At 40.0% G+C, this 23469-nt stretch overlaps 2 protein-coding genes across 4 annotated transcripts; one reads left to right on the top strand and one right to left on the bottom strand.

Annotated features, from left to right (window-relative positions):
* Window positions 1-3355: 3355 nt before the first annotated feature.
* On the bottom strand, window positions 3356-14735 carry dgkab (diacylglycerol kinase, alpha b). The gene is made up of 24 exons (XM_017415787.3): window positions 14534-14735; window positions 13982-14063; window positions 13094-13170; window positions 12068-12212; window positions 11130-11204; window positions 10982-11031; window positions 10497-10571; window positions 10201-10317; window positions 9995-10112; window positions 9744-9832; window positions 8805-8915; window positions 8625-8723; window positions 8490-8540; window positions 8277-8350; window positions 7577-7651; window positions 7412-7497; window positions 7235-7324; window positions 6971-7131; window positions 6771-6835; window positions 6524-6614; window positions 6255-6435; window positions 6023-6143; window positions 5671-5731; window positions 3356-4396 (listed from the first exon to the last, which is right to left on the bottom strand). Exons 2-24 carry the CDS (start codon window positions 14052-14054, stop codon window positions 4316-4318), a joined length of 2166 nt encoding a protein of 721 aa, XP_017271276.1. The 5' UTR covers window positions 14055-14063; window positions 14534-14735; the 3' UTR covers window positions 3356-4315.
* Window positions 14736-15471: 736 nt separating this feature from the next.
* On the top strand, window positions 15472-22403 carry stx16 (syntaxin 16). Of its 3 annotated transcripts, none has more exons than XM_017415813.3 (9): window positions 15472-15906; window positions 17542-17553; window positions 17676-17783; window positions 18124-18264; window positions 18407-18569; window positions 18729-18817; window positions 19306-19449; window positions 20157-20237; window positions 20952-22403. In XM_017415813.3, exons 1-9 carry the CDS (start codon window positions 15826-15828, stop codon window positions 21054-21056), a joined length of 924 nt encoding a protein of 307 aa, XP_017271302.1. In that variant the 5' UTR covers window positions 15472-15825; the 3' UTR covers window positions 21057-22403. The 3 variants fall into 3 exon arrangements, with proteins under 3 accessions (XP_017271302.1, XP_017271301.1, XP_037831165.1); XM_017415812.3 differs by having other exon boundaries at window positions 15472-15951; XM_037975237.1 differs by lacking the exon at window positions 17542-17553.
* Window positions 22404-23469: the final 1066 nt, after the last annotated feature.

Genomic DNA, 23469 nt, shown 5'->3' with positions numbered 1-23469 from the left:
ACTGTCCTCGCCCATAGGGATTTGATTTTATGGTAAAATGTGGGCGAAAATCGGGCATAGCTATGAATATTAACAATGCACTGTCAGGCAGGAGATTTGAAATTTTGGTAAGAATAATCATTTTATGTTTTTATTTTTAAAACAAACCATAGCAATATGCCATGATTTATTTAAATATAAAACTAGATGTTGACATTTACATGACTTTTACTTTTAGGCCATATTTATTCCAAACTAAAACTAATCATCTACAGTGACTGAGCTCTGCTGATGTCAATAAGATCAGCGTAAAGGGATTTATATTACCACTTTTATAGACTTGTGGGCATCTTGTGCCCCTAAGTAGTGTAATCTTAATGTTTTTACTCTATTCTGTCTGAATCATAGCCAGAAAAAAACAGTGCAGTTTCAAAGCTTTAAAAAACAATAATGTTTGTTTTCTCATTCTTGCAGCTGAACGCTGTCAGAGTTGCAAGGCAGCAGCAACTAATGTTGGAACCAACTCAAAGCTGGTGTAACAAATATTTTTAATATAAATGTTTTTAGTCTGTAACCAAAGAAAAAAAAAGAGTAAAATTAAAACCAATAAACACTATGTGCTTTTATTCCATAGCTGGGAGAGATAACGTGTTTTTAAGTCAAAAAATGAGAGAGCAAAAACATAAGTTTGCACCCCCACAATGAAAAATGGGGGAAACACCTGCTCCATCGGCTCCACGGAGCAGGATCCTATGTTCCTACCTTCTCTCACCGCAGGGAATTGACGCTAGCAGGATCCAATTTAAAGAAGCTCTAAGGATGCGGGACTTTAAGACCCTCGCACACAGCCATGGTGTCACATGACCTTTCCCTGATTCATGAAATACCTAATGACAGCTAGATGTATTAGAAAAAAATAAATATCTGAACACACAGCAGCAAGACAAGAACTACATGAATCAACAAGAGTTAACACCTGAATCAATTAATGCTTTAATTGTTTTACAAAGTTCAGTTTGTTTTCCTGTAGGGGGCAGGACCAGCCTGCAAGGAAGGGTGGACACATTCCAGTTTCAACTTCCGGGTTCTGGTCAGAGGCCTCCATACTGTACACACAGTCTGCTGTTTAACCCTAACTCTTACCCTACAGCAGGTAAATTATTACGCTGCCTTTCGTTTACCTTGAAAGCTGGATGTGGGAATGACGCCACACCCAACATGTTGGATTTGCTCGTCAGATAACCAGTGGCGACAAGGTGATTTCCTGCATATTTAATATCCAAACACTGCAGCAACAGCTTTCCTATTAGAGGATGTACAGAGCTATTATGTGCACAACTGATTTCATGAGATACAAACCAACAGAAGTTAAAAATAAAAAGTTTACTGCTGTAGTTCTCACCACGTTTCATGTGTGAGGCAGCCATGTTGGATTTTGGTCAGACTTGGAGGAAAAGCGAGGTCTTAAAGTGAGACTAAGATTTAATGTCATGCAGTGAAATGTAATAGAAATAAAGATCTCTGACTCTCAAAATATGTCAGCTACATCCATCTGAAGTCAAGAGAAGCCATCAGTGCTGAAATGTCATCATCATAGAATTCGCACTATGGTTGTCACCGCCACAGCTGCCGATGTCCATTTGTCATCATTAGTTGAGGCATCACCTAATACCCCTTATGTCATAACATCTCCACAACAACCAGACAAACCAACATGGCTTCGTGTCCCTCAGGGGACATTCGTGGGCAGTTCGGCTCGTGTGCAGAAAAGAAAGAGGTGTCTCTGAGAGCTTCGGCCCACTCAGGCAGCCTGAAGTTACAAGAGATAATTACTGGGTTTGAGCATGATGCTCTTTGGAGTATGCACATAAATAAACAGACTGGACACATGATCTTTTTATCCTTTTCACTTTCTGTCACATTAGAACACATGTGCTGGCAGAGAAGTGCACTTACACGTACACTTTCACAACATTGCAGCTGCTAATTAGGAGTATCGCAAACTTAAGTAGAAGTGATCATGTTATAGTAACTGCAGCCAAATTTACTTTAATACCAGTCTCATGAATGTTTCAAAAATGTTTAGAGTAAAATGTAGACCTGTATGATAAATATTTAACACAATGTTTTTCTTACAGAGCCTTGAAAAGATATCCCTACGCCTTGAGCTTTTCCACATTTCGTCACGTTTAAACTTTCTTTCTGGGGTTTTGTGTGACAGACCGACACGAAGTAGAGCGTCACTGTGAAGCGGAAGGAAAATGATGCGTGGGTTTCAGCTTTGTTTTTACAAATAAAAATCTGAAAAGTGTTGGCAGTTTCATCGAGTTTAGATTTAACTAAAGTCCGGCTAATTTGGCTGCTTATCTTTAACGGGATATTTAAAACTGCTCAACGTCCAAAACCCAGCAGTTCCCTCTCAGGTGTTTCTCCCATCGCTGCAGTCTTACGTATATCACTTGTATCTGTTTTCCTGGAAGCCCCCCTTTTTTTCCCCACTCCCTCATTACTTCTGGATTGGCCTTCTTGCTCTCCATCCTACAGCCTCCCTGTGGACTGACACGCTTGTAATAAGATTTCACCGACTCGGATATAGAATTTCATTAAGTGGGCGACACACAAAGTAAAACCTCCCACATATGCTCACCGGTAAAGAATACACCTGTCAGTGCACTGATTCAGCCATCAGAAAGACCTGCTAAATGTTTTTTAATTCAAATAATTAATGTAGTTTCAGCTGTTACGCAAATTTGTTTTGTTTTGTTTTTAGAGTTAGGGACACCTTTGCTTAAAAGTTTGGCATTAACTCTTAGAGTCAACACTGTCTTTTATCACAAACAACTGGATGGATTTTAATGAAACTCAGAAAGTAATCGCTGCATTGCTACTGATTACCGTTTGAAGTCAACCCATTTTAAGATGGCCATTACAGCTAATCAGTGTTAGCCAACACAAAAATGGCTGCCATCAAACCCAGATATTGAGCTAAAGTTCGGTGTGGGAGTAGCTGAGAGTCATCCTCAACAGATGCCCAGAGAGCTAACACATCTTGTGAGATCTCGTAATGTTGCAGGAGAGTGCGCAAATTATTTATAAGGTTTGACCAAAACGACTAAATCTCCACCTCTTATCACCATGAAAAGATCTTAGTCCAAAACTCTGACATAAAGGCAGCGGGCGATATGCATTCCTTTAAGGAACGACAGGCTTTTAGAGCAACTTTGTCAGCTAATTAAAAAAAAAACTCATGGATGTCCATTATCCAGATTAAATAAATGCTGCCTTCTTTCAGTATTCAGTCTTCCTCAGTCCAATCTAATCAAATGCTCGTTATATAAAAAAACCAAGGCAAATAAGAGTCAAAAATGAAACTTAGTGATAATGAGCTACACAATCCACTTTGGGTTGATATAATGATTTATTACATCATTTCAATGTGAAGTTGCGTGAAATTCTTTGAAAATGAGAACACAACATGGTCAAGACATCAAAATGACAAATACAATATTTGACTTTAGGACGAGATAACATGTGAAAACACAAATACACTAAAATCGACCACAAAAATGGCTTCACTGGAAAAAACAAAAACACAAAAAATGATATTTTTTGGCTTACTACTACCACATTTTGGCATGAGTTCATCATCAGAAACAATATATATTTTTAAGGGAGAATATTGCAATGATGTTAAAACAAAGATGCAACATCTTACATGATTAAAATCAGAGAAACTTATATTTCTTGTGTTCAGCGCCTCTTAACACACTAACAATAGTGGAAGAGTGTCGACTGTGATTGCTGGAATATTGTAAAAGCAGCATCAAAACATAAAAACAAGCTGAAATATGAAATTGTCAAAAAAAAACTCATATTTTAAACACCTAATTTTTAAAATGGCATCACAAACTGGTTCTTTTACGCGGACACACACTGATGGTTTATGCTGGTGACCTGCAAAGATAAAACTCAACAATGCACTACTGTAAACACTGTAAACATGACGCACCCACAAACTACTGGGATGTCACAACATAAAACGAAGACAAGAAAATTATTGTGTGATGTACAGAAACACGATATGTTCTGCTCTTTCATACAGACACATGTCGGATCACATTTAATTGGCACACACTACTCGTGGTCAAACTGAAGCCATTTGCAGATTCAATTTTGTTCGTGCACATGCTCAAGCAGTTTCGTCAACTATATGGCAGGGGATAAATGCAAAGGACACAAACACACACATATTAAAAAAACACAGTTTACACGTTCAACGTCGGACTGAAATTCTCTGCGTCGACCCTTCTGCAGACTTGAGGATGTGGGGAATTCTTTACTTGAGGTGAAAAAAGCCAGATGCTTTGGTTGTCGGCGCACACAGCATATTAGCCTGGTTCTTGTGAGTTATGTGGATCTAAAGTGAATTTAAAAATTAGTGTTAGAAATGCATTAGTAAGACGCATCTGTTTTTTAGCAACACCTTGAATACCATTTCCCCTGTTGACTCTTCCAAGTAGCCCAAATAGTTGGGGTAAATGTCCTAATTGTTTTTGGGATGCAGAGATTTTTCAGGCAAACACTTCAGTCCAAGTGTTAGGAGCTGTGCTAGCAACAAATCTCACAAATCTAACTATTAAAACAATCTGTTACAACAATCATTCAGGTCTTTAGAAGTGTGGTTCTGTGGAAAGGTTATGAACCAATAATATCCTACCTGTTGTAGAAGGCTCTTTGTACGACCTCAGTTTGGAGGAACAGTTTAATTCTGACCAGACTGATGAGCTAGCTGCTAGTCAGAGCAGGGCTAAGAAGGATTTTTGTTATCTTAAAACATCTCAAAACATTTCAGAATGGTTCAAGCAAATGCCAATTTTTTTATTTACTTCCCCATCAGTTTTGCTTTAGACATTTACTTAGAGTTTTGCAAAAGTTGCAACTGCAGCAGCTAGCTGTAGCACTTCCAGTGCAGCCGGGTGCACTTTTTGCAGGAATATTGTAATATTTCTGTGGGAAGAATAGTGTCATGCAAAACTGAAGATGGTATAAATGTTTCTAGAATAGCATTCCTATAAAAAGAGCCATGGATGTTTTGGAGATTGGAGTTGATTTAAGACGACAACAGTCTGCTTTGTTCTGTTTAGTTTGCCTCTACGGTCAGAAAATCTGTTTATTTGAAACAAAGTTGTTCAAAGAGTTATCTCTAACAGGTAAGATATTAATTGTTTGTAACTTTTTCAAAAAAAGACACCCCCCCCACACACACACACACACCCCTTCCCCTTTCAAAAAATCTGAACTATTTCTCTATAAATATGTCAGTGTGACCATTATAATGTCCAGTTTAATGTTTTGTCTTGTTTTATTTTTGGCATCAATGTTGATCATCCTTAACAGGTTTAAGCTGCAGGACCTGCTGTTTCTCAGTTGTAATAATGAAAGTTATATTTATAAAACACAGTTTGGTTAAAAATCAAGAATACACCTTTTGTCTTGTTCTCCTGTACTTACGACTGCCTTTAGTGCACTGCTAGTTCAAAAACCATATTGTAAAATGATGAATTGCATATTTTGCTAAGCAAACTATTTGAAAATGCTCTCAGCAGGTGAGTGTATAAAGCTGCAGCTCTGCAGATCTAAACCCTAAATTTAAACTCTTCGTTTTGATGTGGGCTGGTTGTTAACACTTACAGTACAAGGAGGCTGCATCCAGGGCTCCCCGTCAATCTGCATGGGCAGAGCTTTGGTCGTCCTGCACAAATCAGAAACAGGGCGCGTTTTATAGCACTGTCGCCAAAATATTACCTTAGACATTACAAGACCACTTGACCATATTACAAAAAGATCTGGGTACCTTATAGTGTGATAACAAGAAAAATGGATCCAGATGTCAACAAACACATTATCTTCTTTGTAACAATAACCTTAGATAATCTTGTTTAATCTGATCAGTACGTAATTTATTTCTAAATCTGTGAGTCTTGATTAAACTGATGACTCGTTTTATCATTTTGTGTTACAGATGGTGATAAAATCTCAGAACCTGATGGTAATTTGGGACGTCTGTGCCAGTCTGTGCCCGGCGTTCTTCAGCCTGGTGTAGATCTGGCCCATCTCTAACACTCCTTCCAGGCCCACCACCTCAAAACGCTTATCGCTTACATCTGAGGAGTAGAGAAACCCTCAAAGAACTTAGAAAAGATTAGATCACTGTTAAAAACTATTAGACTGTCTCTTTCGTATAGAGGAGTACAGGAAAAAAAACAAAGACTCACCTTGTGGGACAGTTCTGAGAACTTCGGGGTCAGTGATGAAGTGATGATGCCCCGCCTCTGACACACCGTCAGACTTCTTGGATTCTCCCCAGAGGTTGGAGCCTCCGTGCATGCTGGGAATGTTGAGGACAGCTATGCCCTCTAAAGACACGTTGTTCAAGTCGAGTTGTTTCCCACAGCACTGATATCACAAACAACATTCGAACATTAATCACAAGTTTTTTGTGTGTTTGGTGAAACGGCTGGACGACAGAAGGAGAAACTCGAACCTCAGTAACGAGACACTCTTTCAGCTTCTTGCAGGAGGCGGAGATGGACTCCGAAGTTGCAAACTCTAAATACCTGAGTTTGTTCTTCATCCTTTGATACAACAACAAAAAATAGGAAAACAGGGCTTCAAAAAGGTCAAATATAATATAGCTAAAAACTGTTTGCACTGTGACTCATTTTAATACAAAATAAGGGTGAAAATGATCATAATAAGGATAGCATGTCTTGTTCGGCGTAAACCCTCACCTGCTGTTGAACTTCTGGGGATGTTTCTCTCTCATGGAGTGAAAACGATGAGCAATAGAAGCATCCTGCATAACAATCACACAATAAATCATAATGAAGACAACATATTCATGTCTCTGTGGACATCGGCAGTAGTTTGTGTTTAAAGGAAGCAATAATGATTCATGTGTGGTGGCCTCCCTGCAGAGTCAGTAACTCACCACTCCAATAGAGAAGTAGTTGTTCATGATTTCATAAGGTACAGGGTCTCCTGCCTCCTGCGGGTCGTTTGGGATCACCTGGATGCTCCAGCGATCCAGAGGGACCACCTCACTCATTTCTATCGCCTTCAGGATTTCTGTCAAATCCGACCCCTCGTATCCTTTCAGGGGGTTGCAACAGAAACAGCACAACAACATAATTAAGTTTGCTGCCAATACCTGAGCTGTACACACTTCCTTAGAGGTAATGTTTGATTGTTGCACCTCCTCCCCAGCGTAGACAGCGGGCCATGTCGTTCCCGGTGCCCAGGGGCAGCACAGCAACTGGAGGGCGTACCTGGAGATCTGCTTTGTCTGGGATCACAAGAATATTGTTTTTTATTTCACTCTAATGATGGTAATTTCAATCTCTTCCCTGAAACAAAGAATAATGTCAAATACCTATGGCCTCCAGGAGCCACCCGACTGTGCCGTCTCCCCCGCACACCAAAATCCTGAACTGGCGCAGATTTCTAAACAAATGGAGTCTAAACAACAAGATCAGTGTTAATGATGATTAAGTAAATGAAACTTTAATGATGTGAGCATTTAACATTTGTTCTTTACCCTGGAGCAGGACCTCCGTTGGACAAATTGTACACCTGACGTGGATTCAGCAGACCCTGAAACTTCCTGAGCACCCTGCACAGAAACACAAACAATTAGGAAATAAACTGAGATATTATTATATTATTGCTACTCAATCCATCAAGTGTTAAAATGATAGATCAGATGTTTCGAAGCTGGGTTCTGTTATAAACAAATAATATCTTACATGCTGTAGATAGCTCCTTGAATGACCTCAGTTTGTAGAAACAATGATTGATGAGTTAATGGCTAGTCTGAGCAGGGGTCAAGAACGACGTGGGCGCTGGAAATTAAATCCTGTGGTTGATTTCAAGTGCAAATAGGAGCAGCGGCAGCTAGCTGTAGCACTTTCTGTGCAGCGTGGGACACTTCCTGTAGGTTTATCATAATTTTTTCTGCTAGAATAATCACATAATTCAAAAGTAATAATAGTATAAATGTTTCCAAACAAAGTCTTGCATAAACTAATATGAAATTCTTGAGTTTAGAGTTGTTTTGAGACCACAGCACTTTGGTTTTGGTTCCACTCAGACCAGCAGCTAGCTCATCAGTCCAGTCAGAATTAAATAATTTCTCCAAACTGAGGTTATTCAAAGAGCTATCTACAATCATTAACTGTTCACAAGCTTAACCACAGAAGCCCAGCTTCTCATGTTTATAGTCAGCCTGTGCTTCTTACCGTTCACCCTGCTTCCCCCCACTTTTAGGATTTACAAACACCAGCAAAGGATTGGTGTCTGGAACAGGGACAATCTAAGAAAACAAAACAGAATTCAGTTTATGGGGGTTCCTCATTAAAATCAAAACTCTCCCAGAAGCAACAAAACAGACAAAAAAAAAAACAGGAAGTTGCAACATTGTTGTAGGGCTGTTTGATACAGTAATAACAGACCTGCAGGATTTGACCATCAGGAGTGACATTCAACAGGTTGGTGTCCTCCTCCTGGACCAACAAACAGAAAACTCATTAACACTGTTCCTAAAATTTAAAAACATCATTAAACCACATTCTGCCATCTTTAATTACCCTTGGGACAGTATAGATGGCCCATGGAGGCAAAATATGGTCCCTCAGAAGCCCACAGTCACATTTGGGTAATCCAGGCTTAACACACTCTTCATGACGCTTAAAAAGAAATAAAATTCAGCGATCACAAATAAGTTGTCATCCACTGTACAGCTATGTGCATAGAAAGGCCATCCTCACCAGTTCCTGGCACCACACACAACGCCTCCCTCCTAAAGCTTTGATCTTCTTGAAGCAGACCTGACACTTGCTGGCGTTACAGTCGGATTTCACCCAGAAATGAGCGGCTTTCTGAAGCACACGGGAGATAAAAAAGATACGTTATGCTACCATAAGTACCAATTCTGTTGCCTTTTTCTTTTACTTACGCAGAGCTGACAACTCTACTCAGATTCATCTGCTTTTGGAGAATTTTACTTTCGGTTTACGGTGAAAATAGGTCTAATAGTGCTTCGGTGATGTTTTTTTACTGTGGTGAATCAAAACAACTGTCTCTGAATGAGACCAGGACTTAAAAAGGAATCAGTTCAGATCTCACTCTTCTCCAGAGCAGCTGTGGAGGTCACAGGCAGCCTCGAATTTATGGTATTTTCAGTAAACATCAGCTTAACAGATGGGCATCTCCAGATAAAATATCCTCAAAGCATAATGGTGCCCAAACGTCCACTTACGGCAAAGGACACGTGGCCAGCTCTCTGCTGTTATCCATTACAAAATGTTGTAAAACTGTAAGTTGTGGCCCTGATGTCAGATTCTGAAAAAGGAAATTAAGCAGACCATTGTCTGTGCTTGTGCAGAATCAGGACATTTAACAGATGCACGGAGCAGACTGTGCCAGCTGTAATCCGCACTTAAAAAAAACACTGATGGGTTGCACTTACTCGCTAATGCACTGTAATGTTCCCTGACGTTAAAGGATTTACTGGCGTTTGGTCATTGGTGGGTTAAAACAAAAAACAGGAGAAGTGACGTGAACACGTCCTCTTAAACACATCGGTGACATCATTTAACATAAAACTTTAATTTGCCCGTAAGTGCAGCGGTAAATTCTGAAAAGCAGAAATAAAACCAAGCCAACTGAAGGAACTGCAAATGAACTGTGTTTGTTGTGTTCCTTACACCAGTTTCCTGTTTGGATTTGACAAAGGTGGGAGAGCAGTAGGCAGAGTTCTTGTTGGCACACTGGCTGTGGACGGTGCTCTTGCAACCTGGGAGAGGTAAAAAAAAAAATGGACAAGAGGGAAAAAAACAAGAGTAAAGAATTCCTTGTACATAATAAGAAATGCTTTGACACTTTCAGAGAATTGGAAGTGGCCCTTTCTGCCCCAGAGGTGCAGCAGTGCCCCCTGGTGGCGGCGCTGAGCTCTTACAGTTGCAGCAGAGTCCCTGCTTCCCGAGGCCGAGCAGCATGCCATCACACACACTGCAGTAGGTTGGCTTGTTGAAATGCTTCAGCCTCCAGATGTGCTGCCCGTCCTTCTCAGTCATCTGGTGGAGAGGACAAGGGAAAACAACTTCTAGCTAACAACAACATTCGTAAAATGCTCTGCAGTGGATTTTTTTGGGCGGTGTTTACCTTCAGTCCAAGCAGCACAAGTAAGGGAATATTGTTCATGCCTCCTTTCACCCACTCCTCCAGAGTGACAGTGCCGCTGTCGTCCACATCTATTGCAGTCATCATGTCTTTCAGGACCTGTCAAAACCCGAAAAGGTTTAGTTTAAAATCACATCATAAATGTGCAATTAAAGGCACAGCATTCCTTAAAGGAATGCATATTGCTCGCCGCGTTTCACGCTGCAGTTTTAGATTAGGATCATCTAATATTGACAAATGATGAAGTTGTAGCCACTTTGGTGAGATGAAGCTCATACTGGTCTGAGTTCAGTCACGTCCCAGCCCAAGTAATCGGCGGCTCGCATCATCTGGGTGATTATACGATCCACTTCCTGCAGGAGAGACAGCAAGGGCCTTGTAAATGTAAATACAGTCTAATCGTGTCAGTGTTCATCAGCGTGCAGAAAGATCGTAAGATGAGATGAGAGGAAAGTCAAGAACTGCAACCAGAGCATGTATGTATGTAAAAACTCATTTAAAAAATCATGTTTGTGGTGGAAACGAAAGTTTGAAATTGAGTAAGTTTATTAAAAATATAATCTGAATGAGTAGTTCCAGCTTTAGTCAAACATATATTCTGTTGTTTTGTTTTTGTTTCATTGCATAAACAGTAATTATTTCTTTGTTTATGTTTAGAATATTATGTCATAAACTGTAAAATGGATGTATTTTAAGTTATAAGCATCTTGTTTACATCAAAGCACAAACGTCTCATTTATATCACGTATCCTGAGTAACTTACAGAACTGTCCAGGAGTCCATTTCCATCTTTGTCGTAGAGCTTGAAGGTAACTAGAACCGAACAGACTCAGTCAGCGTCACTTCTAGCCTTTTGAGGTGAATTATTTATCAGAGATGAGTGGAGATTAAAAAGATAAAACGAGACCAACATTCGAGCTTCTCGCGCGGCTGTCCTTCCTCCAGCACTGAGAAGTAACAGGATACGTCCTGGAGAAACACCCAGCCTGAAAATAATGACATCCTTTCAGCAAACTTTTCTTACATTACACAAGTCCAGAAGAGTGGGACCGGTTCAAGATGAGGATTTTGCTGCAGGACATAAGCAAACTACAAAGATTCCTGAAGAAGTTTAGATGGTGCCTCTTAGATGGTGCATTTAGCCGTGGCGGCCATCTTCAATTTTCAACAAGAAACTTAGCAATCTGTTAGCACTCAGAGTGTGTGTTTATCCCACTGGATTTTAAGTCAATATCTATAAAAATGACAGAGTTATCGGCATTTTAATGTTTGCTAATGTAGCTGTGGTGGCCATTTTGAATTGGGTTGACCCAAAGAAAACTAATCTGTCATAGAGACACCTCCAGTGGTTACTTTCTGAGAGTTTCACTAAAATCTATTCAGTGATTCACTGAATAAACTGAGTGAATGATGTTGCCATGGTAACTAAAAACGCCACTAAAAGTGATACCACACACCTCGGTGGTTTTGATGCATATATTGTGTGGGCGCTCGCTTCCCTTCGGGTCACATTAAAGTAGATGAAAATATAAATAAAGAGACCCGTTTGGAGGCAAGTAACGATATGAGCTCCCAGTGAAATGCATTGCTTCCTATGCATTTCTATGGCAGGCACCAAATATTTCCTTAAAGTTTTATTCTCAGAACAGGTGCACAGATCTCCAAAGCTACATTCCTGTTACGCACCTCTACAAGATAAAAACAACCCAAACTGCCTTTGCATACTTCCTTCCTCAAAGTCATCTGGCTCCCACTCGTAGGTAAGCAGGACTGCAGAACTCACTTCTCCTCCTCGCACTCGCTTTGCTGTGTGAGGTAAAAACGACTGCAGGTGTTTAATATATATTACCTCCTTTGGGCAGAGGGCTTCTTGTGGACTCATCCTGCTCTGTGTGCTGAAAATAGCAAAAAAGGCGTTGGCAGAAATCTTCGGGGAAGTTGTTGACCTCTAGGTAGGTCTTCAGGAAGACACAGAAGCCCTCATTATCGAGGCACTGAGGAAGATAGAGGATTAGTGAGACCCGGGATCACTCAGTCTGTTTTACTGGGACTGAATTTTATGAATAATTATCCAAAAGAATCAGAAAAATGTGATTGGAAATGTGGAACTGAACGTGGATTTCATACAGAGTACATTAGCATAAGTATAGGCTAAAATAAAACTGTTTCTCTTGTTCAGATGAGTGTTACTGGGAATTTAGCAGTCTTGTTGCCGGAGGATTAAAGCTGTTTTATGCTCTGTGAGTTCTGGGTTTGATGGAGTGATATCTTCTTATAGATGTCAAGAGATTAAACAACATATGAGAGGGCAGCAGCACTTGTTACACTTCATGAGGTCCAGAAAGAGTACATATGTGTAGATCTTTGGTTTGTATCTTCACACCAGCCGGTTTACACTGGCTCTATGTCCCTGCTGTACTGGGCTATGATTGTCATTAAAGTTCAGACAGTTTTCAACATTTCCTCCCTCCTTCCATCAGAAAGATAACATGAAATGATAAATTTCTAATAATAAATGAGGAATTCATTAATTGTTGTTTAATAACACCATATGAAATGACTATTTTTTTTTTAAAATACCTCACATGCCAAAGTTTTAAATAAAGATCTCATGTGATCTGTAAGGGCTCAGAGTATATTGGGGATGACTCTCAGCTACTACCACACCAAATCTTAGCTCAGGATCTGTAAAGGTGAGTTACAGTCATGGTGGCATGGGATAATGACCCTTCTGTGCAGCATGGCGGGGCAGAGGCTTTAAAAACTTGCCAATCAGTCCTCAAGATTTTTACTGTCAGATTAAAATGGGATGGAAATGTAAAATGACTAAAATGTCTGATGGAAAGGATCTCTCTACTTGGCTTGCATAAGTTACCTCTCCATGAGTGTGCTTGGCCAGACGACCTCCTGGATAAAACTCCTTCATCACATCTTTGACCCTTAAACTGCTTTCTGCAGGAAAAAAGAAAAACAATAACGAAAACAGATAAGAATTGTCAAAAATGACTTGAATTAGTGAATGAAATAAGAACTGAATAATATCATGTAACTAGGAGGGAACCTAACTGATTAAAAAACATTAAAACGTGTTGAGGATGTGCTAAAACAGATGTTATAGGTAAGGATTATCGCTAAGTGAGGGCTTGAATGTCCTGTGTATTTCAGACTTTAGGTCTGGGTTTGGGTCTGAGCTAACACACACACACACACAGCAGTGTCGCTCACACATCAAGACTGGACCACGTTTACATGTAATTATCTATTCATCCATTATCCCGCTTGTAAATACTCTCCTCCCCCAAACACTAAAAGCCTACAGAGCCATTTCATTTCTTTCAAAGCCTTTAAATGGACAGAGTATTTTTAGACCAGCGCCACTTTTTGTTTGCTGTCAGCTCGTCCACATAATTCTGCATTAACTCAGGTCAAATCAGCGCATTTCAAAGTTGATGTTTTAGTGAGGATGCAGGAGGACTCTCCACAGATTACTGTCGAGCGCCGTTGTGTTTATGGCTCATTACAACAGCCTTCCTGTGTCATTTTTACTGTAACACACTAATATTTGCCACTTTACGACTCAAGTTGCTTCAACTTGTAATGTGACAAAGCATGAAATCTGATCAAAACTGCAGCAATTTGACACGTCTGGGTGTGAGAACTGGTTTGGCTCCCGCTAGACTTGTCGTTATGCTCACCTTATCTCTGTTTTTGCTTATTTGCACAAAATAACACATGGAATGAATGACGCTAAGAGATAACTTGCCTTCCATGTACTGCTGCAGCTGGATAAAGTCCACAGGCGTCAGGGAGCCTTTTGGGTCGTCGGACGAGGCCATGCTGATCAGCTGCAGGAGAAACAGGAAAACAATGACCAGACATGCCAAGCCCAGGATGACACCTGAACCTTTAAGGAAAGTTTCTGAAACAACAATACGGCTCTTTTGGTTTGGTGGTTTTTCATGCGAACCAGTTTGACTCCATTCCAAAGATTGCACATCACTGTAGCTAGTCGAGAACACCCTTTGTATTGGCTTGCGCTGTAACTCTGATATCTTTATTTACATGCTTGAAAACATTCAAATTAATCAAAGGTTAAGAAGTTTTACTGAGTTGAGAAATCAGACCATAGGTCAACGGAAAAAAAACTTACTGGAGTTTAACTATCAGGGAGTAGAAAGTCATTTCCAGCAGTTCAGGCAAATGTAATGTCCCCAAACCTTACTCAGCAACACATCAATTAAAGCCATCATCCATCAGAGAGGATTATAATGCCAAGCCTGGGTGCCTGAGAGACTGACATGCCCTTTAAACTTACCGGGACTGTGTGCCTCTGCGCGCTGCCCAGGTAGGAAGAGGACTGCAGCTGGACTCCTCGATCAAATGTGTCCACAGGCGCGGATGGAGACAGCCCCGGACCTCTGCTATATGTTAGCTGCTGCTGCTGTGTGCTACTTGTGGATAAATTTCAGCGGCAGCATTAACACTGACTGCGGCCAAAGGGATTAAGACTGAACGGAGGAGGAGCTTTCAGCGACATAATTACAGTTAGTGGCACCGCCCCGCCCGTGCGTAAAGGCGCACGACAACAAGAAGGGATAACTCCACACACTGTCTAAATATTACACTTGAAAATTCATCTTCTTGTGAGAGTTTGGAGGAGAGATCACGTTTCTTCAAACTTTAGTTTCTCCCACACCATGGCAAATTCAGAATATAATTTAAAATCGGACTCAAAAACTACTGCGTTAGCTCGGTGGTCTCTGAGAGGCTGCGGGATCGAGCCCAGGGTGCGTCAGGAGGGGCATCCTGTGTAAAAATATTGGCAAATGTCGCTGTGGCAACCAATGAAGAAACCAATCCAAAGAAAGCTAAAAAAAATAATAATAACTTGACTTCTGTTCTGTAGCTGAAGACGTTTCTTTAGCTACAGTTTTGTTCTGTATTTATTGGAGGGTGTTTAACTGGGATTTGTGTGGTAGGCACTACATTACAGGTTTTATAAAGCTAACAGGTGAGATGAAGGGTTCACATCCTATGTAGTGTTAGTCTTCTTACAGCAGAGCAAGTGGTGGAAATACAACGACAATAACAGCAATAATAATAATAATAATAATAATAATAATAATAATAATAATAATAATAATAATAATAATAATAATAATAATAATAATAATAATATCCTTCCAGGACGATAGGGGGCGATAACGCTCTATCGTCGCAGTTGACAGTGCAGCTAATTAACCGTAGAAGAAGAAACGCATTACGCAGGTGTTTACGTTCTCACTTCCGTAGCTTCGTGATAGCGGAGCACCGTTACCAGTTTGACTAAAAAACACGATTTTACCAGGAAATTCTCGGCGGTCGTGTAGATTTTTTTACTTGAGGGATAAAGAGGCTTTACAGATCAGTATGATTCAAACCGACTGATGTCCGCAGTTAGCGCTGAACCGCGACTTTTTCTTCCCTCATTCATCGCAGGTTTAAAAAAAAGCTAAGCGCGAGCAGCGCGTTAATCAACCGTGGACACATAATTGAATTTAAAAAAAAATATCCATCAGCTGATCCGCATTTTGTCCTGGGTTGATTTAGAGCTCGAGCAAGCCAGTCATGGCCACTAGGCGTCTGACCGATGCCTTCTTGTTAATGCGGAACAATGCAATCCAAAACCGGCAGATTTTGGCTGAGCAAGTGAGTACAAACGAGCCCCGTCTGAGTACACGTAGCAATGCCGCGGTGAGTGGTCTGCTTCGTTCTGACATTTTACTGTGTGTTTGCATGTAGCCAGTCTCTGAGCCCCTGTAGCTAGCTCCACCAGAGTACTAGTAGCCGCCTGTCGGTGCAGATGTGGCCCCCCAGTTTCCCCCTCCGGGCTGATGGAGGAGGCGTGCTCCCTCTATCCGCTGAAGCTAAGCTGCTGCAGACAAGGACGGAAAAGGCATCTTAGAGCCAGTTTAAACAGAGCTAAATGCATGCTTTCATGTCCACATTGCTCCCCATCAGTAAAACGTGTGTGGTGGTGTGTATTGGATTAATCTGTGTCTGTGACCTGTCATTGAACTGGGCTGTGGCTTTAAAACAAATCCTGAAAAGTGGAAGCTTAGTTTTATTTTCAGGGTTAGTATTATAGCCGCAGTAGATTCACGAGCCTTTCATTCAGGCTCTGTATTTAAAGTGGTTATTTCCTTTTAGAGGTACTAACAAATACAGCAACCCTCAGTGCTAGTCACAGGAAGAAAAAGAGCCTCACTTTGACTAAGATTCAAAACACCTACTAAGATCTTTCTGACTGTTTTTTCCTGAAGAGCTACTTCACTGCATAGAAACCACAGAGCCTAAAAAAAGAAAAGCTGCCTCAGATTACCAGGAAGCCTAAACATTGAATAGTTGACATTCTTCTGCCGGCTGTGATAAAAACCCGGCCTTTAACGGCGAGCAGGGAAGATCGAAGCTCGGTGCCAAAACGAACCAAGTTTAAGAGACATGATTCAGAAGAAAACGTTTATGCCAAAATCAAGACAGTCTTCCGCTTTTAGCGAGGAGGACTGGAAAGCCTCCACAGGTCCACGTTGGAGGTCCTGCAGAACCCTCTCTTTATTTTGGGAACCCTGATTCTTGCAGCCATTCGCGGCTCGGCTGGGATTGTTGGAACTAGTTTCCAAGATTGCGAAGGAAGATTCAGATCTTTGTCTCTCACAGAAACGCCGAAGCAGGCCAAAGGCTTCTATTTATCAAAACAAACTCCTCAGCGGCTAAACGGAGCGTCTGCTGTGCACTCTGCTGCTCTGGTCCCACTTCTTCGAATTGTTTTGGCATTATGAAGCAGAGGGGGTTTCGTACAGTTTAGAGGCAGTGGCTCTAAATTTGTGTGCAAATACAAATGTTGTACACTCAACAATATAACAACTGCTCTGTTTGTCTGAAACACACAAGATTTAATTATCTGAATTAGTTCTTTGAGGTTTCTAATTAGTCAGCCAATAATAATCCAGTTATTTTTATTTATCACCATTATGTAATCCTGTCTAGCTTGTTTTGATCTCTTTACTTTTGCTGTTTCTTATTCGATGTAAACTGACATTTGTTTCAGAGTTTCTGTGTAAACACTAGCTATAAGTTTGTGTTATGCTGTTTAGAAATTACATTACCTTTGAGACATTCTGCTTCACATTTAGCTGTCTCCACTTCTCCTAGAAGCGGAGACCGAAGCACTTTTGTTCTGGTATTTGCTGCTGATTTTGTTGATCTCAATCTGTTAATTCTTCCCTTTTTTTCTTCTTTCTTGTCCTTTTGTTGAATGGAAACAATTTGCTTTCTGGCATTTAGGAGCTTGATGAGGTAACAGTTTGCTTCCCTTTATGGCAAAATTTTGAAAAATTATAGTAGAGGCATAACATCATTCCACTGTTGTATCTGGGTATATAAGCCAGTTTATTGGAATGATTTTTGTTTTGTTTCAGATGGCAGATGACCGAATGGCTCTGGTGTCGGGGATTAGTCTGGACCCTGAAGCTGCCATAGGCGTCACAAAGAAACTGCCTCCCAAATGGATAGACGGTGTTGATGAGGTAAAACTGGACACTCGTGTGTGTTCAGAGCAGTATTTTTAGGAGAAAGTGCAGTAAAAACATGGTTATCCAATTAGCAGATGCTTTCAGAGTCAAGCTAGTCCTGTGGTTCTCAAACTGTGGTGCATGTAACACTGGTGGTACGTCTGCTCCTTCATGTGGCTTGTGAATGAAATGTTAATATAACCATTTAAAAGTGCTGTTTTTCATGTGTAAATCTTAACTGCAGGAGCTGAAAAGCTAAGCCTTTTCTGAGGTGGTTTATCAAGGGAAATGTTTGACAGCTTCAGTTGTTCTCAAACGTTTTTATTTCTTTCCCCACTCGCTGTTAATCTTTAAGATCCAGTATGAAATCACACGGATCCGGCAGAAGATGAAGGATCTGGCTTTGCTTCACGACAAGCACATGAACCGTCCCACCCTGGATGACAGCAGCGAGGAGGAGCACGCCATAGAGATCACTACTCAGGAGATCACGCAGGTGCAAACGACGCCGCATTAGCTGAATCTTTACCTACTCGACGGGCATTGTTTTACTCTGCGTCATTACGCTTCGTAAAAAGGAAGGCACGTTGTTTTTGTCACAGTCCGGTCCGGTGTTGATCGGTTTGTGTTTCCTACAGATGTTTCATCGATGCCAGCGAGCGGTGACGGGTCTGCAGTCTCGCCGGGGCCACTGCACCGAGCAGGAGGAGAGGCTGCTGACAAACGTGGTGTCGTCTCTGGCTCAGAGCCTGCAGGACCTCTCCACCAACTTCAGACATACGCAGTCCAGCTACCTGAAACGTAAGAATGCACCGAAGTCTGTCTTATAAGAATGCTTTCTTTTCTTTCTTCCTTCTAACTGAGGCTCGTCTGTTTGCACCCTCATTAAGAGTTACGTTTCAGTTTGTCTCCGTTTTCTCACGTTCTTATTTATATCTGAGCAACGTGTTTCCACGGCAGGAATGAAGAATCGCGAGGAGAGATCGAAGCACTTTTTTGACTCTGGGCCTTTAATGGAGGAAGATGAAGAACTAGCTCTGTACGACAAGGTGAGAGGCTTCTGCACACATTCTGTGGATGTTGTGCTGTAAAATGGAAATATTACATCTAATATTCAAGAGTAGAGTCAAGTTAAACAATTACATCAACATTTATTCAAAATCTGAATTAGGTAAAGGAGTCCTCTTACTCTTAATTTTTTATTGACTCTTTACAAGTTGTCACTTTCTAAGTATAATTGTACTTGATTGAGGATAGTTTAAAATGTACAGAATATTGTCTCTTTTTTGTTATTATTTAGTAGTGCATGAAATCATGCAGGCATGTTTTAAAAGACTGGACTGAAACACTTTATGTGCATCAATTTTAAGGCAACATTGTCACTTTTTGTCTTTTAAAATGGCCATCTACCTTCATTACAGCATTCTGAATGAAATGCAGTAATATTATATCTATAAACATGGATTTGAGCTTTAGTAGGATTTGACCATCCTTATTTTTTTTTTTCTAAAACTGTATTTTATCCATGAACTCTCAGGGCTTCACAGACGACCAGCTGGTGCTGGTGGAGGAGAACACGGTTATGGTGGAGGAGCGAGAGAGGGAGATCCGACAAATCGTGCAGTCCATCTCCGACCTGAACGAGATTTTCCGGGACTTGGCTGGAATGGTGGTGGAGCAGGTAGAGATTCTGACTCACAAAATTTAAAAAAAATTACAAATAAAAGCATACAATGTGGAGTGGTAGAAGTTAGTGTGTGTGAAAGCTGAGTGATGTTGGGTTTAATGAACATGTGTGATCTTGAAAACATCTAATTTTTTTAAATCAGAAAAACAATAGACTAGGCTGCTTTTTTGGAGAAATCTTACCTGATTTACTGACTTTTTTGGTTACTGAAATACAAAAAGTAGTTCCTAGTTTCTAATTTGTCATAAAAATCGTAGTGTTTAAAGTAGTCAAATAAACAGTCAAGACAAAGCATGAAATCAAAGAGAAGATTTTTATTGCAAAATGGTACCTTCTTCAAATCTATGTAAATATCTCCAGACACCATCAGAAGTTGCTGCATTATTTGTTTGCTTTTGTTTTCTATATTTTAAGTTTAATTTTTTTTTTGAGTACATCAGCTGGTGTTTACACAGCTTATTATTCAAAACTTGAAGCTCAGAAATGAGTCAAAGTGACAAGAAAATACCAGCAAAAAGAGGGAGTTACTGAAGAGAAATGCAGCATCACATTTTCTTCTTATTTTAATATTTGACATGTCGTGGTTGTGAAAAACTGACTCTTATTTAAAATCCTGAAAGGTGAAGTGTTAATAAACAATAGATGACTGGAGCTCTTTTTGTTTTTTCTGCTAATAAAACGTCCAACTCTTCTTCCTCAAGGGCACAGTTCTTGACAGAATCGACTTCAACGTGGAGCAGGCTTGTGTTAAAACAGATGATGGACTCAAACAGTTACAGAAGGTAAGCGCGACAAGACGCTTTAATGACGTTTTAACTAACAGAGCTACGGAGGGAGTTCCCTCTCTGTGCCGCCTCTGGGCAGCAGCTGGAGTTAGTTGAGCCACACTGGATGCACCACTGGTGAAGGAAACTCTTAAACTTCTTGTGGAAAACTGTTGATGGAAAGCAGCGACGGCAGGAAGGTTTCGTTTTTCACCAGCGGTAAAGAAAGCTCCGGATCGGGTGACCGCAGATAGTAAATTGTGAAATATAAGAACATGAGTGGAAACTAAACTCCTGAGCATCAGAAACACTGTCGACTGAACTGTCAGTCCTGTTTTTGATTTCTCTTCAGTATCCAGAACTGTTAAGATCAGCCTGAAGAAGACAGCTTTTATATAGTTTACTAAATATTGTTTGAAATAACCCACATGGGTTAAAATTCTCATACAAAGTTGTCTTGCTCAGTTAAAGGGACAGTTCAGATCTTTTCGGTTCTGTGTAAAGGTAATGTAGGTAGTTCTTTGAACGACCTCTGTTTGGAAAAAATAGTTTAATTCTGACCAAATTGACGAGCTATCAGCTGAGTGAAAACAAGACCATAGTGGATTGGTTTTGTCCTCAAAAAGATTTTACAGCATTTCACCCGAACGCTGTTTTCTGTGAATTCAAAAGATCCAAGCTGTCGCATTAAAGTGAAAGTTTGCGTCACTAACATTTTCTTTCTCTTCGCAGGCGGAACAGTATCAGAAGAAAAACAGGAAGATGCTGGTCATTTTGATCCTTTTTGTTATAGTTATTATTCTAATTATTATTCTTTTCGGAACAAAGTTTAAGTGATCCATTCCTTCAGCTCGTGTTGTCTGTCTGGGTGTCTTTTTTTGTCGTGTACATGCGTGGACTCGGACTCGATTCTGCTCCAAACGAACATTTCTGCCTTTCATACCGACCGAGAAACATCAAGAGGAACTCTCCGTGTTTGCAGCTGTGTGAGGATGTTTTTGGTTGTGTTTTAATGAAAGAAACAACCGACAGTCTCCGTCTAACCTGTGGCTTTTTGCTGTTTTCTTTTTTTTTTTAATCAATTAATGGCTAAAGCTGCGACAGAAGTCCGTCAAGCCCCGGCAGCACTGACAAATCTGTGTCTTTAAAAAAAAAAACAAGATTCCCTTGCTTGTTCGACTATCAATATTAAACTGCTAAATCTGAGAATCCTACGCTTAAACTCAAAGATGAGTCTGTTTTGCCTAAATTTTTAGAGCCGTTCAGTTTCAGAGGGAGCAGAGAAAGAATGACCAAAAAAAAAATGGTGCAGAAAGTTAAGTTTTACTGCAAGTTTATCACATTTTAAACATTACACTCACATCAGTATTTGATTATGGAAAAATGGGAAAATACAGTTTAGTATTAAGGAGGCTCCAAGTACAATTAATAGCTGCTTAGTCCCAAAACTACTCCTTTGGTTTAATTCCCACCTGTTTTATTCTAACTTTATTAACAGTATATATGAGACGGTTCTCTTTGCACCTCTGTGACCATCATACACAATATCTTATCATTTTAATTTCTGTTTCAGCTCACTCTACTTTTTGTAAAGTGCTTATTTTGTAACACTACTCTTCCTTTTCCGTGGTCCTTACATAAAGTGCTACCTTTCTAAAAACTCTTGCAGTTTGCACATATCGAGGCCTGAGAGGAGGGCCGTTAAGGATGTAATTACTACTGTCCATCTGTTTAAATAATACAAAGAAGAATTATTTATTTTCTGATAACTTCAGATAATCCAGAGGTTTTCTGTTTCTGGTAGATCTGCTGTATACTGAGTGGAGGATGTTTAATGTATGTGTTATTAGTCTCTCCACTGAACTGAAAACTGTGATGGTGTCTGATGTAGGCAGGCATTTTCATTTTTTTTCCATTTCAGTTTTGCTTTGGATTTGGATGTCGCAAATTCTTTACGTGTTTTTTTTTTTTTAAAGACTGAAAGGCTGAAATGAAGAGCTTTGTTATCTGTACTTAACTCCCCACTTCCTACACCTGTTGAATCATCTTTGCCATTTATGTGCAGTTTTGTGTGCGTGGAGAAAAACTGGTATGTCCTAGTGGTACTATACACATGTTCTGGTTTTCAAAGTAAAGCAGTTAAGAAAACTTTCCTTTTTATAAAAAAATAAATCTGAAATATGAGTTGTGTTTTGTCTATTTTAAACTGCTACATTACAAAAATACAAAAAAACAAACCCTAATGAGGTGATGTCCAGTACATTGAGATTATACAGAGATTAAAGTCCACTTGATGATGGTTACAAAAATATATTTTATTATAAAATTGTGGGTATGATACACTGAATATAAATTTTAAAAATGATTATTTAAAGCAATCAGATTATTTAAAGCAATCTAAAAAAGGTAGAGTCCAGAAAAATCTGTAATTAAGGCCAAAGTGTCATTTCGTTTAAAAAAAAAAGCCGCATCTTACGCTACATTTTCTCGACACCAAGCATAATCTAATAGTGCTGGGATTATTGGAATTATAATACGATGATACTAATTAATCAAAGCCATCTTTTAACTTTTTATGTGTAAAATTAAAATAAAGAGTTTACGTCAATAAAAATAGAGGGCTGTAGGCCATGTTTGACCTGACCGGAAGTGGACTGGTGGACTGTTTTTATCGCAACACCGTCGTGCGAAGTTAGGTGTCCCCGAAATCATAGACGAAATAATTAGTTCCACCACCACAGGGGGGCGCTCTGCATTACAAAATGTCTATTGTGAGAAAACCTGTCCCCTATCAAGGTTTAAAGACGTCAAACATTTTGTTTTTGTTTTTTAATTAAACTGACGAATTTGAAACAGACTCCATTTTCAGAAGTTCCAAGCTGTTAAACCTAAATTAACATGCACATTAGACTCCCCAAAGTTGTTATTATAGGGTCTTTCTTAGCCTGAGAGTCACAGAGTTTTGGTCACATGCATGAAGATGTGAATCATGCATAATTCATAAATCATAGTTGTCCTGGAGGGTCACTCTCCTGTATGTTTTAATTGTTTCCTTGCTCTTCTGCAGGTTGTGCAAAAGCCTTTAATCAGTCATTCATTCAAATCAGGTGGGTTAAAGCAGAGAAACACCTAAAACATGCAGGATAGTGGCCTTCCAGGACCAAGGACTGGTCAGCCCTGACTCGACATGGTAAAGAGGAGTCTAATCTGCAGGTGATTAGACTCCCCCTGACACAGATTTTATCTGTGC

Source organism: Kryptolebias marmoratus, linkage group LG4 (genome assembly GCF_001649575.2).
Source record: "Kryptolebias marmoratus isolate JLee-2015 linkage group LG4, ASM164957v2, whole genome shotgun sequence".
Taxonomy (NCBI): Eukaryota; Metazoa; Chordata; class Actinopteri; order Cyprinodontiformes; family Rivulidae; genus Kryptolebias; species Kryptolebias marmoratus.
This window is presented reverse-complemented; position numbering and strand designations above follow the sequence as displayed.

What these genes read in the sequence shown, in the direction of transcription:
- stx16 (XM_017415812.3), top strand. Translation starts at nt 15,826, where the DNA reads ATGGCCACTAGGCGTCTGACCGATGCCTTCTTGTTAATGCGGAACAAT. An exon ending in AACTAGCTCTGTACGACAAG is followed by an intron (nt 18,818 to 19,305) that starts GTGAGAGGCTTC and finishes ATGAACTCTCAG; the next exon opens with GGCTTCACAGACGACCAGCT. An exon ending in GACTCAAACAGTTACAGAAG is followed by an intron (nt 20,238 to 20,951) that starts GTAAGCGCGACA and finishes TTCTCTTCGCAG; the next exon opens with GCGGAACAGTATCAGAAGAA.
- dgkab (XM_017415787.3), bottom strand. Translation starts at nt 14,054, where the DNA reads ATGGCCTCGTCCGACGACCCAAAAGGCTCCCTGACGCCTGTGGACTTT. An exon ending in GCAGGGACTCTGCTGCAACT is followed by an intron (nt 9,833 to 9,994) that starts GTAAGAGCTCAG and finishes TACCTCTCCCAG; the next exon opens with GTTGCAAGAGCACCGTCCAC. An exon ending in CCCCAGAAGTTCAACAGCAG is followed by an intron (nt 6,615 to 6,770) that starts GTGAGGGTTTAC and finishes GTTGTATCAAAG; the next exon opens with GATGAAGAACAAACTCAGGT.